The sequence below is a fragment of the Sylvia atricapilla genome, chromosome 18, assembly GCF_009819655.1.
Source record: "Sylvia atricapilla isolate bSylAtr1 chromosome 18, bSylAtr1.pri, whole genome shotgun sequence".
Classification (NCBI taxonomy): Eukaryota; Metazoa; Chordata; class Aves; order Passeriformes; family Sylviidae; genus Sylvia; species Sylvia atricapilla.
Window position 1 is genome coordinate 700583 of NC_089157.1, and position 18508 is coordinate 719090.

General features: G+C 61.4%; 2 protein-coding genes across 2 annotated transcripts; both read right to left on the minus strand.

The window, feature by feature from the left end:
- Positions 1–3014: 3014 nt before the first annotated feature.
- LOC136369203 (bMERB domain-containing protein 1-like) lies at positions 3015–7382 on the minus strand. Its single transcript, XM_066331860.1, is given in 6 exon segments — positions 3015–3094; positions 3097–3132; positions 3665–3738; positions 3869–3983; positions 5260–5333; positions 7258–7382. Coding segments are annotated over 6 exon segments (483 nt in total). The 5' UTR covers positions 7362–7382.
- Positions 7383–15657: 8275 nt separating this feature from the next.
- MFSD6L (major facilitator superfamily domain containing 6 like) lies at positions 15658–18342 on the minus strand. The gene is given in 7 exon segments (XM_066332432.1): positions 15658–15927; positions 15930–16164; positions 16263–16771; positions 16774–17561; positions 17563–17683; positions 17686–17762; positions 17840–18342. Coding segments are annotated over 7 exon segments (2409 nt in total). The 3' UTR covers positions 15658–15751.
- Between the last annotated feature and the right edge of the window lie 166 nt (positions 18343–18508).

The window sequence follows — 18508 nt, forward strand, 5'->3', positions numbered from 1 at the left end:
TGTAAGTGCCCACACTCATTTTACCGCTCTTTTGGGCGGCTGAAATTCACGAGCTGCGATTTCCTGTATTGAGCTCTCGCTCTGCTCCTTACCCCGCGGAGGCTGTCCGTAGTGACGCGGCTGTGGCGCTCCACGGCGCGGATCTTCTGCGGCGCGTATGTTGCACAGTGAATATTTCAGAGCTCTTTTTGGCCGCTGTCTCCCCGGCTCGAGCCCGCAGCCGTCCCGCGGTTCCCTGAGCCCTGCCCCGCCTCTCCTCGGGCTCAGTCTATTTATTTCCCGGCTCTCGGCGCTCCCCGCGGCTCTCGGCAGTGCTCTGCCAGGATTCGGGGTCGTGTGTCCCTCATCTCCGGTTCTGACCGTGCTCTCACACGGGTTTTGACACCGCTGTCCCCCCGGCTCAGTGCCCGCAATGCCAATTTCGGTCCGTGCTCACCCCCGGGCGGCGCCTTCCCGGAGCTCTGCTGGGCTGTGCTTGGTTCTGCGTGTGTTTCTGTTTGTTTCTGTGATCGTTTCTGTGTCCGGGTCTGTGTCTGGTTCTGTGCTTGTTTTTGTGTGTGTCTCTGTCTGTGTTTCTCTCCCCGCCCGGGTCCCGCTCCCGCCCGGTTCGTGTCTTTGTGTATTTCGTGCGGCTCTCCGGGGAAGCTGGAACCTCTCCTTTGGGTAGTCGCTGCTTGAATTTCCTTTCTCTGCGGTGGTTCCGTCTCGGCTCCGGTTCCCGGGGCGGGCTCAGCCTCCCGCCAGCGCCTCGGCTCGGCGGGTGCTGTAATAAGGCAGCCGAGACTCTGTTTTCTTCATGCGGGAAAAGCCAATTCTTTATTCTCCTCACTTCTTTGATACAGTGTTCACACACCTCGGGCGCTGGTGGTTGATAGTTTTGGCTGGGAGTTTTCTTACCACCCCATTTTTTGGTCAGAAGGTGATTTGTGCTAAGGTTCAGGTTGTTCCCATTTTTCCTTTCTGGGTTCTCATGGAGCAGATCTGACTGTTCACACAGATGCACTCATTGCTCAGCCCCAGACCAGGCCGTTGTGTTAATGAACCTTTCGTACCAGGATCGTTTTCTCATGGGAACCTGCAAATTGCCTAACTACACTTGGGAGAGATGAGAGGGCAGCTTTAATGTAACAGAGCAGGTCTGAGCTTATGAGGCCTCTCTTTTATAATAATTCTACCTGTCACAACAGTCAGGGACAGCTGGGGACTCGGCTGTGCCCTGCCCTGTGAGGGACAGCAGGGGATGTGGCTGTCCTGTCCTGTGAGGGATGGCTGGGGACACAAATGTCCCCTCCCCTGTTGGGGACACAGCTGTCCCCAGGGGCTGGTGGAGGACCCTGAAGGACCAGAAGTGAAATGTGGGTCAGAGGCAGAAATGGAAGGGTTTGGGGTCCTGCTGCAGCAGCAGGAGCTGCTCTGGGCATTCCAGGAGCTCCAAAGCCCAGCCTGAGTGTTTAGGATCAGGTTTCTGTCCCTCTTTACCCACCCTGCCGTGTCCCAGCTGAGCCACCTCCCGAGAAGGTGTCAGGAGGGAAAACACCTCCGGAGCTTCCAGCAGACATTTACTGGTTTGGGCTGAGACCAATGCACACGAGCCAGTGTCACTCCTGTGGGCTGGGCACCTTTCCCAGCAGTTCCAGCAGTTCCCTGTGCCCAGGGGAGCAGCCTGGGCCTCCTCCAGGAGCCTCGGGGACACGGGAGGGACACACAGACAGAGCCTGCCCATCCTCCTGCCCGTGCCAGAGCTTGCTTCCAGCCCAGGCCGGGTCCAGAGGGGGCAAGTCTGGAATCCAGGGCTCTTCCTGGCCTTTGGCTCCCTCTCAGCCCCACCAAACTCACTGCCTGGGTCACTCACTGGGAGGGCAGCACAGAGAGCAGCCTTTGCTGTGTGTGGATCAAAGCAAATCCCTGTGGGCCAAGCAGAGCAGCCCTGGAGAGTCTCTGGAGGAGCAGAGAGGCCCAGGATGGGACCAGCTGCAGGATGGAACCAGCCCATGGACACTCCCAGGGGGAGCAGGATGTTCTCCAGACAGCAGCTCCAAGTGGTTTCTGTCCCTCAGCCCAGGCGGGGGACACTCCATCCTGTGCCGTGGGCTCCCTGCTGCTGTCACAGCTTCCAGGCCATGGGGGACATGGGGCCACCTGTGCCAGCAGCCAGAGCTGCCTGGCCAGCCTGGGGCCCTCGGTGCTGCTGCTGCAGGGGAATTGTGGACAGTGATGGACGTTGGATCTCTCGGAGGAGAGCAGGGAGTGGACTCTGGCTGCAGACCTGGGGAGCAAAGGCAGCAGGTGGGAAAGCAGGAATTACAGCCACAGGTCCCCTCGTGCCTTCCCTCTGCAGGGGCCATGGAGCCAGCCCTGCTTTCCAGAGCACCCCCTGCCCTGACACGAGCTCCTGCTGTCACTGGCCACAGCAAATTCTCCACTGGAGTGAGCTGAATTCTCCCCCAGGGGCTGCAGTCCCCTGGACCTGCAGCAGTGGCACCTTCCCCTCACACAGAGCTCATCCCACACGGGGTCAGGCAGGGGCTGCAGCTCTGTGCTCATCACCCACGGGCCGAGGCCCTGCCCAAGCTGTTCTGGCCTCGCCTGCACCCTCCGAGGCGCAGTTTTGGCTGCAGGTGCTGTGGAGCAGAGGCAGGCACAGCTGCCCCAGTGGGGATCCCCCATCCCTGTCAGTCCCTTCAGCCGCCCCCTGGGCTGGGCTGGGCAGCCCAGAGCAGGCTGCACGGGCAGGCAGCACCTCTGTGCCTCTGCCATTCCCATAGAATTCAGGAGGAGCTCTGTCCTGACCCACTGGCAGTGGATGGGAACTGCCTGGTTTGCTCAGCAGCCACAGGATTGTCCTGTGCCACTGCCCTGGGCAATCCCTGTTCCAAACTCATGGCTCATCCCTGTAGGGCTCTCCAGGAACAACCAAGCAGCTCCAAGGAAGGGCCAGCACCAAGGAAGTCCCTTCTGCCTGTGCAGATGTGGCCTTACCACAGCCGTGCCCTGTGCCAGGGGCTGGCAGTGCCCTACATGATGGAGCAGGTGAAGCCACAGCACTCCTTGAGCAGGGTCAGGCCCGTCTTGGTCATGTAGGGAGCGGAGGTTGCTGTCCCCTCGATGTCATCTTCTTCTCCTGGACAGGAGCTGCGGGAAGAGGAATCTGGGGCTGCCTGGGGACCAGGGCACAGCCCAGGGCTGCTGCTGTCCCCTCGGAGCTCCTGCACCACAGGGACACTGCTCTGGGTGCCCTGGGGGTGTCCCCAGCACTGCCCTGGGGATGTCCCCAGGGCTGGGAATGCCTCCCATCCCCTGGGGAGGTGACAGAGCCCAGGGAAGGGGGTGGCTGTCATCAGAGGATGTGGTGCCCATTCTGCATGCCCCTGAGCTGTGAGCCAAGGTTAAAGGGGCAGCTGAAGTCTGTCAGCTCTGGGGGAGCCCTTCCCCAGCCCCGTTCTCACAGGACATGGTGGGAAATGCCAGGAGGGAAATGGACTCCTAAACTCTGTTCCAATTCCAGGTGTTCCCACGCTGTGATCTCAAGCACCAGCATCCCCCTGTTCCATTTCCCACCCTCCTCCGGGTGAGCCAGTCCAGGCAGTAAAATCTCAGAGTGCTTGGGAAAGGGGACCAGTGCCAGGGAGGTTCAGGGCAAGGAATAAACTCCGTCAGCACCCACTTGCTCTCTGGAGGTAGCTTTTGGAGAGCTTGCTCTGCAGGAACTCGGCCATTTCCTTGTCCTCTTCCCTTTCTCTGTGACAAAGAACACAATTACTGCTCGGGAAAGGAGCAGCAAGGACCCCGGGAGCTCTGGGAGGGCGGGACACAGCTCAGAGGACTGGCTGCACTGTCCCCAGCACAAGCAGCGGGTGACACCAGCTACCTGAGCCTCTCAAACTCCACGTCATCCACCAGGAAATCCCGCGTCTCCACCAGCTTGTGGATCTGCTGCACCAGCTCCTCTTCCCTCTGCTTCTCCTCGTTGGATTTCTGGTTCTCTGCAGCACAGGAGCACAGTGCACACTCGGGAGCACGGCTCACACTCAGGAGCGCGGCTCACACCCACGGGAGCACAGTGCACACTCAGGAGCACGGCTCACACCCACGGGAGCACGGTGCACACTCAGGAGCGCGGCTCACACCCACGGGAGCACGGTGCACACTCAGGAGCACGGCTCACACCCACGGGAGCACGGTGCACACTCAGGAGCACGGCTCACACCCACGGGAGCACGGTGAACACTCAGGAGCACGGCTCACACCCATGGGGGCCATTCCCCCAGCCAAGGCCAGCCTACTCCGCTCAGCTCCGGGCTGGGGCAAAGCCAAGCCCACGAGCGGGGACCTCCCAGCCCCGAATTAGCGCAGAGTCCAGGGCAGTGTCCGAGCAGCCCCCGCCGCTGCGACTGGCCACTTCAGTGCCTTCGCTCGGCTGCCACACCAAAGGGATGGATCAGCCCCAAGCGCCGGCTATTTAGGGTTAATTAACACCGGCTATTTGGGGTTAATTAACACCGGCTGTCCGCAGTTCATTAACAGCCTGCAATCAGGGGGAAGAAGCTGGCAGGGTTAAGGTCCCGCTGGACAAACGGTGCCCCTTTCTCCCCCTGGCTGATGTCAGAGCCCAGCATGACCACGGTGCTGATGTGGATCATTCCAGGCACCTTGGCTGGGCTCTGAGTAAGCACTGACGTGTTCCCGTCTTTATCCAAACCCGAGGCTGCCGCGGCTCTCACAACAACAGGGACGTGCAGGATTTTTCCAGCACAGACTGGTCTGAGTCAACTCATAAAGAAGACAAAAAGAGCAGATTTTTTGCTCTCAGCTGAGTCTGGGAGTGCTGAAAAGGCAACAAATGAAAGCCCAAAGTAGATGAAGGAAAGCCAAGCTCGTTTCTCAGTAGCAGAGAAGACCAATTTTTCTCTGCTCTGAGCCATGGCTTAGGGAAAGTCTTGGTTTATGGACTGGAAGATGTTGGAATTGAAACCCCGTGACATTTGGGCCTGTTTTGCAAGCTCCTGGTTTTCTGGCAGGACGTTCCCCTCCCAGGCTGAGCCTCCATCTGGATGCCCGGCCAGCTTTACTGAGGTGAGCAGCACCTCAGTGCTCATGTGAGCAGCACCTGGGCTCTGCCTCCTGGCACAGCCAGCACGGTGGCACCTGCCAGGGTCACCCTGGGCTCTGGGGTGACCCCGGGCACAGCACTGAGGGGACACAGCTGGCCTCTGCCTGTCCCATCTCCCCTGGCCCTCGGGGAGCTGCCCAAAGCCTCACCTGGCACGGCCAGGAGTTTCTGCAGCTCCGTTTTCAGCCGGCTGATCTCCTGGCAGAGCTGGATGTCGTCCATCCTGCAGAGACACAAACGGAGCCTCTGAGGGCGAAACTGGGGGAGAAGAGCTTCAAACCGCCCAGAGCGACAGCCAGGCAGTGCCTGTGCTGCGGATCCCAGATTTCCCTGCCTCCCCACGGGAAATGCCAGCCCACTGCATCCCAGAGTCTTGTTGGGGCAGAGAGAAAGATCCGTCACCTTCATGATAACAAAGCCTAATCAAAGCTGGCTCATCTACCAGGAAAGAGCTGCTGTGTTTCTCCTGGTCCAGAAAAGGATCCCTAAAAAGAGTCCCCAAAATGCAAAAAAAAAAAAAAAAGAAAAAAAAAAAAAAAGTAGAAGCTGCTGCCATAGGAAACCATCTTTTTATCCCGCTTTCCTGCAGAATTAAATAAAGGTAGAACCACGAAATGTAACAGAGGAGGTGTGCAGAGCACCAGGGGGGCCACGAGACTGCTGGGGATTAAACTGATTACACTGATTAAAATGAAAAATGAACAGCCAGATGAGGGCTGAATGATTCTTGCATTGAAATGGAAATTAATTCTGGACAAACTGATAGGGAGAATGAAAAATAATAATTTCTCTTTCAATTAAAATTCGGAGCGGTTGCAGGGACAAGCACCCAGGAGGCGCCTGCTGGGGCTGGGATTCCTTCGTGCCCTGCTGGTGACAGCCTGCTGGTGACAGCCCTGCCGGTAACACTGTGGCAGCATCACCCAGAGCCGGGTGTCCCTGGCTGGCCCCATGGAGCACAGAGGGACCAGGGTGGAGCTGAACCTCCCAGAGGAATTCCAGACCTTCCCTTCTGCCCTGTGAAGCAGAAGTGTTTGGTGCCCTGTTGTTTTCCAGAGCACGGACACCTCAGAAACGCTGGAATGGTTTAGCCTGACATTTCCAATGAAGAGCCAACACTGCGTTTTTATCGGGGTCCTGCTCTGCTCAGCCCGGGAGTTTCCATTCTCCCTGAGCCCTGCGGCCCAACCACCTGAACGTCACCTTTTCCCTCACCGGGAATCAAAAAAAGGCCTTGCAGCCCCTGTTGGCCACCTCTCTGAGCCTGTCCTGCGGAGCCCAGCTCTGGGATCCCCCTTCTCCAGCAGCGGTGCCCTGGGATGCTCCTCAGCCTTCCCAGCCTCACTCCTGGGCCCTGCAGAGCAGAGGTGGAGCTCCCCACAGCACCCAAATCCTCCCAGGCAGGCGATCCTGGCGTGTCCCAACACCCACGGGGTTGTTTCTGCAGCCAAAGCCACCAGGAGGCTCCTGCAGCAGATTTCCTTTTGTTCCCAAGGGGAGAAAGCAAACAAAGGGTTAAGGCAACACCAGAGCTGGGAGTTTGACAGCACCTGGGAGGATCAGGCACAGTTGCTATGGAAAGCCTTTAAGAACTACACTTCTGATGATGTCCAAAAATCCTTTTCAACGAGATCAGGGGGAAACTGTGCCTCGAAGGGGCTCCAGATCTGAGACCTCTGAAGCAGCTCAAAGCTTCCACTCACACTGGATTTACCCAGGGATGTCCAGGCTGTGGGTCCCTCAGTGCAGGACAAAGGCAGCACAGGAAGTGCTTCAGCCCAGGAAACGTCACCTTTGCCAAAATCCCAGTTTGTGCTGGCTGGCAGAGCGGGATCCGAGGGCTGGGATAACTACAGCCTTATTAAAAAACTTAATCAACCCGAAGTATGGATGTTAGTCGGGCCTTTTCCTCCAAACACATAAAATCTCCTGACAGACCCGTGGGAACTGTCCTGTGTCCCACCAGGTGCCGGTGGGCACCATTTCCACGCGGGGCCTTAGGTCTGGAGAACCTTATTCCCAAACTCCTGTGATTTTTGGGACGGAAAGGCTGCGGGGAGCAGCCTCAGCGCTGCCGGCCCCGGGGCTGAGCTGTGCCGGGCTCAGGAGGAGCCGGGCCGGCCCCGGCAGGCGGGACACGCACTCACATGTAGCGCAGCTCCGACTCCCGGCGCACCAGGATCTCCCGGATCCGCTCGATCCTGAACAGCTCCCCCTCGATGTCGTCGATGGTGGTGGTGGAGTCGGCCATGGACACGATCTCGTCCTCTGGAAAAGCGACGGGCGCCGCCTGAGGCAGCGGAGGAGCGGCAGGGCCCGCCGGGCAGCCTTGGGAAGGGCGGCGGCACGTCCCCGGCGCCCCGTGCCGTGCCGGGCTCTGTGCTGGACAAACCCCCTCATCCCCGGGGTCTCCCCCCGCCTGAGCGGCAGGAGGGAGCTGCAAACTGCTGCAGGGAAGGATGGGAATGTCTCTTCTTTCTTTTTTCCAGAGCCACAGAAGTCTCCAGCACGTCCAGCACAGAGACCCGAGCCTGCCCAGCACCCTCCAAACCCTGGGCACACGAAGCTCAGAGTCACAGGGGTGAAAATCCTGCTGCTGCTCCCTCTCCATCACACCCCCGAGCTTCCCAGCCCCCCGTTCAGCTCCCTCACCCTCTGCAGTGCTGAGCACCACATCCAGCCCCCACTGGGAAACTGAGGCAGGGAAAGGGGGAGTCACCTACTCAGGGCGAGAGGCAGGAGCTTCACAGAGAAATGTGGAATAAAGGGGCAGTAATTTATATTTTGAAGGGATGGTTGGGATGAAAGCCCATCCACCTCCATCCACGGCTCTGAGCAGCAGCTCTGCCTCCCCTCTGTGACTCACACACACAAATCCCACTCGTTTGCTCCAGACTGTCCCATGGATTTCCTCGTGGGTGCTGTGTGGATCCTGCAGGGACTCCCAGACGGTTTTGCGGGAAAAGCTGAGGATTTACTCCAGGCCAGCCCCCAGCCAGGTCTGGCTCTCAGACACAACACTGAGCCTGTCACCGGTGCACGCAGCAGCACCTTGATCCCACCCCAGCTAATCTGACATTCCCAGGGTGTGCCGGGGCCAGGGACTGCAGCAGAGCCAGGCTGTGGGAGAACATCCCAAACCCTTCCAAACACCCTCCAGGGGCTGGCTGCTCCTCTGAGCCTTCACAGGACACGTCTCCCCTCGGAGGTTTGGCCTTCCTGTAGCCCCGGAATCTCCAGGCAGGGATGTTGGCTGTGTGGTCTGGGCAGTCCAAGCAGGAGCCAGGCCAGTGCGGAGGGTTCCAGGGCAGGAGGAGACAAACCCCAAGGCACAAGGCCAAAGACTCTGCACTCTCTGTCCTCTCCCTGTCACATAACACTGCTCAGGAAACCATTCCCAGAGCGGGATGTATTTCCAAGACTTCCAGCAGGGAAGGTTTATTGCGGAAATCCGATGGTTTGGGTTCGTGTGAGTGTTTTGGAGAAGAGTTTTCTGCTCTTTCTGGCTTGGAAAGCCGGGAGGATTTCTCAGGTTTTCTCCCCGTCCCAGGCACAAAGGCCACGCTCAGCCGATGGCGGGCTCCTCCTCCCTCATTCCCTGTTCCCGGGGTGCCCCCAGGGGCCGCTGCTCCATCAGGACCGACAGACAGACAGACAGACAAAGGCCCGGGCCGGGCTGGCGTGGGGCTCTGCACGGCCCCGCCCTTTGCCTCCTCTCCTGACGCGGTTGCCAAGGAACCGGCCTGTGGCGGCTACAGCATCACCGGGCGGCCGCTGAGGGACCGGCGGCCGTTGCTAGGCGACCAGGGGCCGTCGCTACGGGACCAGGGGCAGTCGCTAGGGGACCCGAGGGCTGTTGCTAGGGGACCCGAGGGCCGTTGCTAAGGAACCAGGGCCGTTGCTAAGGGAGCAGGGCCGTTGCTAAGGGAGCAGGGCCGTTGCTAGGGGACCAGGAGCGGTCGCTAGGGGCCCGGGATGCTGAGCCCCCTCCTCCCCAGCGTTCTGGGGCTCTGCTGCCCAAAAGCTCCTCTGGCCTGGGATATTTGGCTGCAGCCGCACCCGGCTGAGGGGCTGGGGGTGGCCCCAGGGCCCGTGGCAGATGCAGACAGATGTGCACCCCCCAGCACAGCTGGAGGGGCAGGTGGCACAGCTGGTTGTACCTCAGCAGAGCTGTCACCAAAAGCTGCATTGCTGCGTCCCCTCTGTGCCCGGGCGGGGGTGACGAGGCCCGTGGCTGTCCCCATGTGCCAACAAACGCAGGGACAGATAAACCCGGAGCTTCCTGCAGCCCAGGGACCACACGGCCGGCCCCGGACTGCAGAGGGGACGGTCCCTCCCGGCGTGCCCGGCTGGGGAATAACCCGGGATGTCTCTGAGCCCTGCTGGCACGATCACCGGGCCCAGGCTCTCAGCCAGGGAATTCCCGGAGGGGGGAGAGTGCCAGAGTTTGGACAGCTGTCAGCATCCCCTCTGCTCCCTGTCACCCCAGAATGTCATCAGCACGACCATCCCAGGGGGGACAGATGAATGCTCACCCGTGCAGGCAAAGGGAGGAGGTGGCAAGTGGTGGGAGGGCAGGAGGTGACAGGGGTGGTGTCCCGGTTTAGGGCAAATCTGGGAGAAAATCTCCGAATGGGGCCCCTCCAGAACTAAATATCCAGCACAAACAGAACAGACCATTGGGGGAAACAAGCACTGAAAAGTCACCCCAGAAAGGTGGGAGGGGAGGAGGTGACAGTGCTGGCAGGGGAGGAGGTGACAGGGCCGAGCTGCTTTCCCCCACGTGCAGCAGGAGGCTGGGATGCAGCTCCAGCCCCTGGGCAGTGCCCACAAGAGCTGGAAAGCTCCTGGCTCAGCTCTGGATGGTTCCCCTGGCACCACCCTGACCTCACACACCGCTCCCAAGTCACCTTTCTGTTGGACATTTACCAGGTCAGGAGTGTCCCGTGACATGGGGACAGCAGGAAGGTCACAGGCCCAGCCAGGGCTCAGCTCACCTTGGCTGTGCCTCCAGCTGCTGTGGTCAGGTCCTGGCACTCTGCATCCCTCAGGAACTCCAGGGAACTGCTCCCAGAGTGGTCCATGCTGGACAAGAAGCTCTGACAGAGCCTTTGTGTCCCTGGAGCTACTGAATTCAGGGCTAGTACCAGGAGAAAACTCCTGGGAAATGAAGCCAGAAACCCTGGAGGAAGCACCTGGAGAAGTGGACACCCAGGGCAGGGTGTTCATTAAAGCTGGGATCAAACCCCAATCCGAATCTCCCTTTGGGGACAGACAGGGATGGCCCTAAGTGTGGCCACACTGCCCAGGGGTCCCTTTGGTCCCACAGCAGCACAGCCATACAGAAAACCCCACAGAGAAAACCCCGGAGCGCCTGAGCCGAAGGGATCCTGCCTGGCACCATTCCACCTGGCAAACCAGAGGGGGGGAAAGTCTGGCAGAAATTAGGAGATGCTCTGATTGTCACACGCGGCCCAGGGAGGGGCTCTGTTGATGAGGAGTGTAATGGCCAGAGACTTCCACTGCAGGCGGTTTGGGCAAACATTTGGGCAGCCAGCGGCACAGCCTGGCATGAGTCACTGCAACCAGCAGGGCAGGCTGAGGTTCAGGCCATTTTCTTCATGACTGAAGTTGGGAAATCGATTGACAGCCCCCTGTGGAGGGCTCGGGGCTCTTTGTGGGGGGCACCATCCCGAGAAGCCTCTAACTCAGCCGTGTGTTTTCTTCTGCTCCTACAGCAGGGACAGGGGACATCCAGCCTCAGCTCCAGCAGGACAAGAGGCTCCAGGAGCTCAGCTCTGCACACGCTTGGTCTGAGCTTTCCTGGCTGGAAGCAAGGAGCAGAGCAGCATGCGAACAGCACACAGGGATTGTTGCCATGTTCTTACCTGTCCCGAAGTTCTCACCCCGTGCAAGACCCTCAGGAGCTGGGAGCTCACAGAGGTGCACTGAACCAGTGAAATGACAGCCAGCACAGCCCTGCTCACAGGCACCCATGGGGGATGTCCGGGCCGTGCCCAGCACCCTGAGTGCGGCCCCTGGCCCACCCCTGAGTCACCCAGCTTCTGGAGCAGAGGACCCGGGTGGTGAAGGTGCTCAGAGCCCCACGAGAGGTGGAGGGGAGGATACACACTGCCGGGAGACGCACAGAGGAAAAGGAGCGAAACTTCCCACAGCTCACCCAGGGGCTGAGCAAGCTTCATGGCACCACACAACCCCCCACAGAGCACCCGGCAGGATGCTGGAGTTCACTCCCCTCCCTCCTCCCCTGCCCCACCGTGTGCCAGGCGCTAAAGGGGAGCAGAGAGGGACAGGGAAGGGGAAGAGGTCGGAGGGGTGGCAGAGCAGAGGAACTGCGGGCGCCTCCCTCCGCTCAGCCCAGCGCTGCGACCCTTCCTCCCAGCCCAAGGTCGAGGGCTCTGCTCAAGGCAATTCCCCTGCTCGGCATCCCCCGCTCTTCTCACCCGGGGTCCTGCTGGAGGAACCGGGCAGAGAGGGGCACGGGTGGTGAAGGGCAGGGCGAGCCCTCCTGTGCCCCAGGGCCGCGCATGGCAGCGCAGCAGCGCCGTGTCCGGCGGGGCAGCAGCAGCGGGATGTGACCGTTGCTCCTGCGGTGTGTCCCTCCAGACATCCCCGTGCCGCCCTTCCTCCCACGCAGCCCCTCTCCCTCCCGCACCGCCCCTTCTCCCCGTCCTTTCTCTCCCCCAGCCGCTCCATCCATCCCTCCCCGCGGTGCCGCTCCGGGGTCCCCGGGCTGGGCTCCGTTCGCTGGGTGAAGCCGCCGGTTCCCCGCCGGTTCCCGGGGCTCCGATCGTGCCGGGGGCGGGGGAAGTTGGGTTCGGGCGGTGCCGGTGCCGGTGCGCTCACCTGGCCCCGCTCCGGCCGGCGGGCCAGCGGGTGGATTCCATGGATCCGTAGCGGGGAGAAGCGCGGCTGCCCTCCATCCGCAGCCCAGCGGCGCTCTGCTCCGCCGGGGCGGGGCTCCCTCCGCTCCCGCTGCTCCTGCCGCTCCCACCGCTCCCGCTGCTCCCTCCGCTCTGCCGGGGCGGGGAGCTCCGCCGCTCCACTGTCCCCTCCTCTCCCCCCCCTCCGAGCCCCCCGCCTGCAGCCCCCGACCCCCGCAGCCTCACCCGAGCCATGCCCCCGGCTAGCCCCGAACCCCTTTGGGGCCAAACGCGCAGCACTGAAGGCGCCCGGGCTCTGTGGGACACGGGGGTGGGACACGGGGTGCCGTGGGTGAGGCACGGCACCCAGAGTCCCCCCAAAGCCGCTGCTGACCCAGGGCAGCTGCGCTTCCCTGTAAAAGCAACTTTTCCCCACGGAAAAAACACAGCAGGGAGAGTCTGAACCACGCTCCGAGGGCTTGGAACCCAGCAGGGTGGCAGCAGGGGGGACGCTCCCCTGGGCAGGACCCTGGTGGCCTCTCGTCTCTCTGGCTGGGACAGCGATTGACAGTGCCACTCTCCTGGAGGCTGGTGGCGATGGATGTTGCGCTCCCAAAGCCTCCTGCTCCCGGGGCTTTGTGCTCCCGGAGCACCTGGCTGAGGTTCCCAGCTGTGCAGGGACACACCTCAACGCCCCGTCCCCAAACCACACCGAGGCGACACACAGCTCTCCTCTGCTGGGACACTCCTCAGCCACGAGGCGCTTGTAGGTGACACTGATGTGTGATGGAAGTGCCACTGTCACAGAGCAAGGGTTCAGTGACACCAGGGAGGGGCTGGGGGATCAGCCCCAGCACGGGGCCCTGGGCTCTGCTGGCAGCAGCCTCCTCTCCAGCAGTGAAACACAAACCTGAGCAAATCTTGGAATTCTTCACCTCCAACAGCCAGAGAGGAGCTCCAGACTTTTTACCCAGTCAGTGCTTTGAAGCCAGAGAGAGGTGCTTTATTCCTTGGGGAAAACCGGAATATAAACACATTGGGGAGGCAAAAAATAAGAGTTTCTGTGTAAAAACAGGAGAAATAAAAGGACACGGGAGCTGCTGCTCTGAGATGGAAACGCAGCAGTTCTTGCTCCAGAACTCCTCTGAAATGCAGGAGCACCTCTCCCAGGAGCCGCACAAGGGCAGGAGGCCATGGAGGTGGGCTGTGAGCTGGAATGACAACAGGAGTTCCAACATGCCAGGGAATTGCTCAGGAATGCCCTGGGTCTGTCAGGAGCTCCCAGCTGGGGGACAGGGCCACGCCGGGGTTGGTTTGGGTGTTTGGATGTGCAGGGAAGGAGAGCCATGACGTGGCTGCCTCTCACTCAGGAAATGATGAGCACCAGCAGCCCCGGAACCAGCGGAGCTGTAGTGACTCACCTTGTTTTGGTCACTCCAGAGCGCAGAGAAAATGAACCTGTAAATATTTTAATCAGTTCTGCAGGCAAACACTCTCCAGGATGACTTTCACCGTGAGCAGCCAGACCTGCTGGGGGCTGAACTTGAGTTTAATGTAGTTTATACGCTCACTTTATTCTTGATTAAAGCACGGGAGTAAATCAGAGCAGCCCAGAGTCACAATCCACACACCACTGGGTTGGATGAAATCCTCCTGGGGCAAATCCACTGTGCAGAGGGAAGTGCAAATCAGGGACAGGAGCAGCCTGGGCTTCTTCCCCTGCCCGGCTCCCGGAATTCTGAGGCTGAGGAGTTCCAATGGGATCTTCCCTGCTACCTTCTTAGGGATGTGTGCTCCTGCTGTGGAGGGGCAGGATTTATGGGGATGCCCAAAGCTGAGCGTCAGTGTCATATCCCTGCACAATATGGGTTCTTTTAAAAGATTATCCACCCGTTAAACACATTCGGGCGCTGATTCAGGGGAGTCACCCCTCTCCGCAGCTCCGGGATGGACTGGCACCTGTCACTCCAAGGCTTCTCCTTCCTGCTGAAACTGGAATCCGGCAGCTGCTGCTGTGCTGAGGCGGATGGAAAGGGCACAGCTCTCCCAGGTAATCGGCTCCTAACGAGGGCAGCGCTGGCAGCTGAAGCAGCAGCTGCATTTCAAACCGTTCCAGCTCTTTCTGCGCCTCTCACAAAGGCTCAGGATGCGCTGCGTGCGGGGATGAGCCTGGCTGCAGCAGATCCCCCATTAACACGCTTTGTTCCTCAGGTATTACATGATAATAAGACCGGGGAGAAATCCTTGACATCAAAATTGCTCCGCTCGCGTTTGAATTCCTGGGAGAAGATAACATCTTAATAAAAAGTTCCAGCTATTCTTGGCGCGGGGACAATTCTATCTATAGAGCCAATCCAGCAGAGCATTGTGCTGGCACAGAGCATCGGGGGCAGGAAGAGAGGGAGCTAATTACCCTGAAAGCGTCTGATGCACAGATAATGCGGGATCGATGCATACAGAGAAAGGAATTATCGCCCGGGAGTCCTTTGCTGGTCTCCAGCGCTTCCTGCGGAGCGCGCAACGCGGCAGGGTGACACGCTGCCAGGCCATTTGCATGTGCCGTATTAAACAGGCATTTCCATAAATATTCCGCTTTTTGCAGCTGCCTGTCTCGGGAATGCCAGGAATGATGCGATTCCCTGGCTGAGGAATACCTGATCAGCCTTTGCTGGCGGCTGAAGGGACTCCAAGGGTCATTTAAACCCCAGTGAAGAGCTTATGATGACACCAGACCACCGGCCTTTCCTTGATAAGGAAAACCGACCTCCTGGAGAGGGGCTGAATCCTGCGCCTTGGAGGTGGAGGGAGGGCAGGTGAGGAGGTTTAACCCAGGAATGGGTTAAAAGAGGAAGGCTGGGAACCAGTGACTTCCAGCTGGGAATAACCTGGGATAGCTCAGAGTGAAGGAGATCCTCTGGCATGGACCGAACGCTGCTCTCTGCTTGTGCACCTGTGCCCAGGTGTGGCTTTGGAGGTCCCCTGGTTACTGAGGGACAGAAATTAATTCCTCTTTCTCTTTCTGGGCTTGCGGCTGTCCCTCCCTGCCTGTCCCCTCCCTGCTGTCCCCGCCCCGCCTGTCCCAGCAGCTGGAGGAGCCCAGGCAGGAGCCAGGCAGGATCAGCTGCCAGCAGTGCCAGGCTGGACGGAAATCCCAGCCCGCCCTGCGTAAGTTCCCAGCCCGCAGAGGTGGCAGCAGGCGGAGGCCAGGCTGCTCCCTGTCACCTGCACTGCCGGGGGACACCTGCAATCAGCTCCGGCAAGGGCTGCGCCAGCCGCAGGCTCTGAGCGCACCTGGAGGCTTTTCCCAGCGGATCCCCACCGCGATCACCAAACGCGGCAAACGGGCTGTGGCAAACCTTCTTTTACCAATGAACCGGGTTTTTTATTCACGCCCCTTACACAGTGCAGAGAGTTCACAGCCACCCTGGGAGGGCCCTGTGCGCTGTCAGCACGTCAGTGATTCCCACTGTCACTCACGGCCTCAGCAGCAGCAACAATCCAAGCCTGGGTTTTTGGCTGAAAACTCAGCTACATTCATTATGCCAACGCATACCTGAATACCCTTTTGGGGATTTTGGAAGCAAAATCATGGAGCTAAAAAGGAAAAATTACAAAGAAAAAAGGTAGAATGCTATAAAGTAAGAAAATAAATTTATATGTTTGTTGTTTGTTTTTAATAAAAATCTCTCCAGTCAAATACAGCCTATATATACTCAGCACTTTAGACCTGATGGTGATTTCCGGATATTATCATTATTCAGGTTCCCAGTCCACCCCACAGATTTAGGTTCAGATTAGTGATCCCATGCTGGTGTATCCAATTCCTGTTGAAGCTCTCATCCTTCATCGCCTTTACCAGCCAGTCCTTCTCGTTCTCCTCCTCAGAGTCACTCATTTCACTGGAATCAGCAGCCAGCAGCCGGGAATAATTAATTTCCTCTGCCGGGGCAGTTTGGATCGGACAATTACGAAGCAGAGGATCCAGAGGCCGAGCCCCAGGCAGCTGGCCTGGAGCAGCGGCGGCAGCCCGAAGCTCTGCACCGCAAACCCGGCCCCGAAGCTGCCCAGGGCGGCTCCCCCCGCGCCCAGCGCCCGCAGCAGGGCGCGCTCCGTGCCCGGCCCGCCCGCGCCCCCGCTGTCCCCTCCAGGCGCCACCGCCGCGCCCCGCGGCTCAGGGCGGCCAGAGCCCGCACGGGCAGCGCCGCCCAGGGGGCCCGGAGCAGGGAATAGCCGAGCAGCTGCGCTGCCAGCGCGCCCAGGCCCAGCACCTCCATCCCACCGGCCGGCAGCGCCCGCAGCAGCCGGCCCCGGAGCGGCTGAAGGGCCAGCTCTGCCAGCGGCCCCAGGCCCACCCAGAGCCCCATCAGGAGCTCGCTGCCGCCCTGGTCCTGCAGCTGCCACAGCAGGAAGGTGTGGCCGGCGGCGCCGGCAGCGCCCAGCAGGAGCACGGTGCCCGCGGCCAGCAGCGTCCCGCCGTCCCCCCGCAGCGCGGACAGCGCTTCGGCCGGCCCCGGAGCGCCGCCGCTCCTCCGGGCAGCGCGGCCGGGAAAGGACAGGCTGGCCGCCAGGGAGAGCGTCACCAGCACGGCGTAGCCGTAGAAGTGCAGGGCCAGGCGGGGGATGGAGCCTCCCAGGGAGCAATCCAGCCGAGCCACCAGCGCGGACACGCCGCTGGCTCCGGCGGCCGCGCCCGCGGAACCCCACAGCCACAGCCGCCCGTACCTGTCCGCGGCGTCCACAGAGACCAGGTACTCGTAGACACTCTCGTCCATGCTCCATCCAGGGAAGCGGCCAACAGCTCCCAAAGCACCGCAGCGCCCAGGACCGTGAGAAAAACCGGGTACTCTCTGTCCTGGGAGATGCTCTGCACTGCCTCCAAGCTGACATCTCCAGAGTCTGACAGGTTTTCGGAGACGTGGGCATCTCCGACAGCGGGAAGAGCTGCTTTAAACAAAGTTGGCTCATTACTCTCGGTAGCATTTAGGCTTTCGTCGGCATTATCAGCAGGATCGGTCGCAGCAGGGCCCGGAGTTTCCCCCTGGAGCCCAGCGTGGGGAGGTCCGTGGGACGCCGGCCTTCCTGGTTCCGGTGTCTGCTGATCAACAGCTCTCACTGTCCAGCCAGGGGGACCAGCCGAGGAGCCTTTTCCCTTTGGATCACCGTTCCCAGCCCCTCTGCCGTGTTCCCGAAGCGCGCCTGTCGAGCCCCATAACCGCTGCGAGGTCGAGCCGCCCGGAGCGGGTTTCCTGCTGGCTGCCAACACGTCGGCGGCTGTTGTCCCCGTTCCCCTCGGCACAGCTCTCGTGGGCGTCAGAACACTCGGGCGTAGCGCTCCGTGACCGCTTGTGCCGAGGCCGGGCACCGCGGCGGGCAGCGGGGTGGCCGTGGGGCCGGGCGCCGGGCGGAGCGGAGCGGGAGGGGGCAGGGAGGCCAGCGGGGCGGGCAGGGATGCGGGCAGGCCGAGCTGCAGGCTGCGGTGGCAGCCCGTGCCCCCCGCGGGCGGGATGAGGGTGAGCGCCAGGCTGGCCCCGGCCGAGCCCAGCACCGAGCCCGCCAGCAGCAGCCGCCCGGCGCGGCCCCCGCGGGCAGCACAGGGGCACGGCCAGCGCCACCAGCTGCCGGGCCCCGGCCACGGCCCCCACCAGCGGCGCGGGCAGCCCGAGCAGCCGCAGGTAGAGCGGCAGGAAAGCGCGGAGCAGCCCCGGGCCGCGCCCTGCAGCAGCCGGAACAGCGCGGCCAGCGCCAGGGCCCGCCGCACGTCCCCCGCGCTGGCTCATGGTGTCCCCCGCATGTCCTCCCCCGGAGCTGCTCGCCGCCGGCCCCGCTCCGGGAGCACAGGCCGCACCTGCGGCACCGGGAGGGACGGCCCCGCCGCACCTGCCCCGCCCCGGGGCTGGCGGGGAGCAGCGGCCTCTGCGGGCCGGACGGGGACGGGAACCGGAACGGGAACGGGACCGGGACCGGAATGGCCCGGGACTGGCACGGGACTGCCCGGTACTCACACGGGAATGGCCCGGCACCGACACTGGAATGGCCCAGGACCGGCACGGGAATGGCCCAGGACCGGCACGGGAATGGCCAGGCCGGCCGGGAATGGCCCGGCACCGACACTGGAATGGCCCGGCACCGGCACTGGAATGGCCCAGGACCGGCACGGGAATGGCCCAGGACCGGCACGGGAATGGCCCGCACCGCACTGGAATGGCCCGGCACCGGCACGGTCCCCGTCCCGCAGGAGCCCGGGCTGGAGGCGGCCGCAGCGCTCACCCGGCCCCACCGCCCCGCACGGGCAGCGGCGGCTGCGGTTCCGCCGGGCTCGGAGGGGACCAGCCCCGGGCTCACCCTCATCCTGGCCCGCTGGAGACACGAGGACACACGGACAGGAACCACATGGAAAGGGATTGTGCCCAGATGGATCTGGAATACTCCCTTATGGGGATTCCCACATTTATATGGCAGTGTCCCATAGGGACCGCTCCACCCCCTGTCTGCACAATCTGCTCAGGGCACTGCA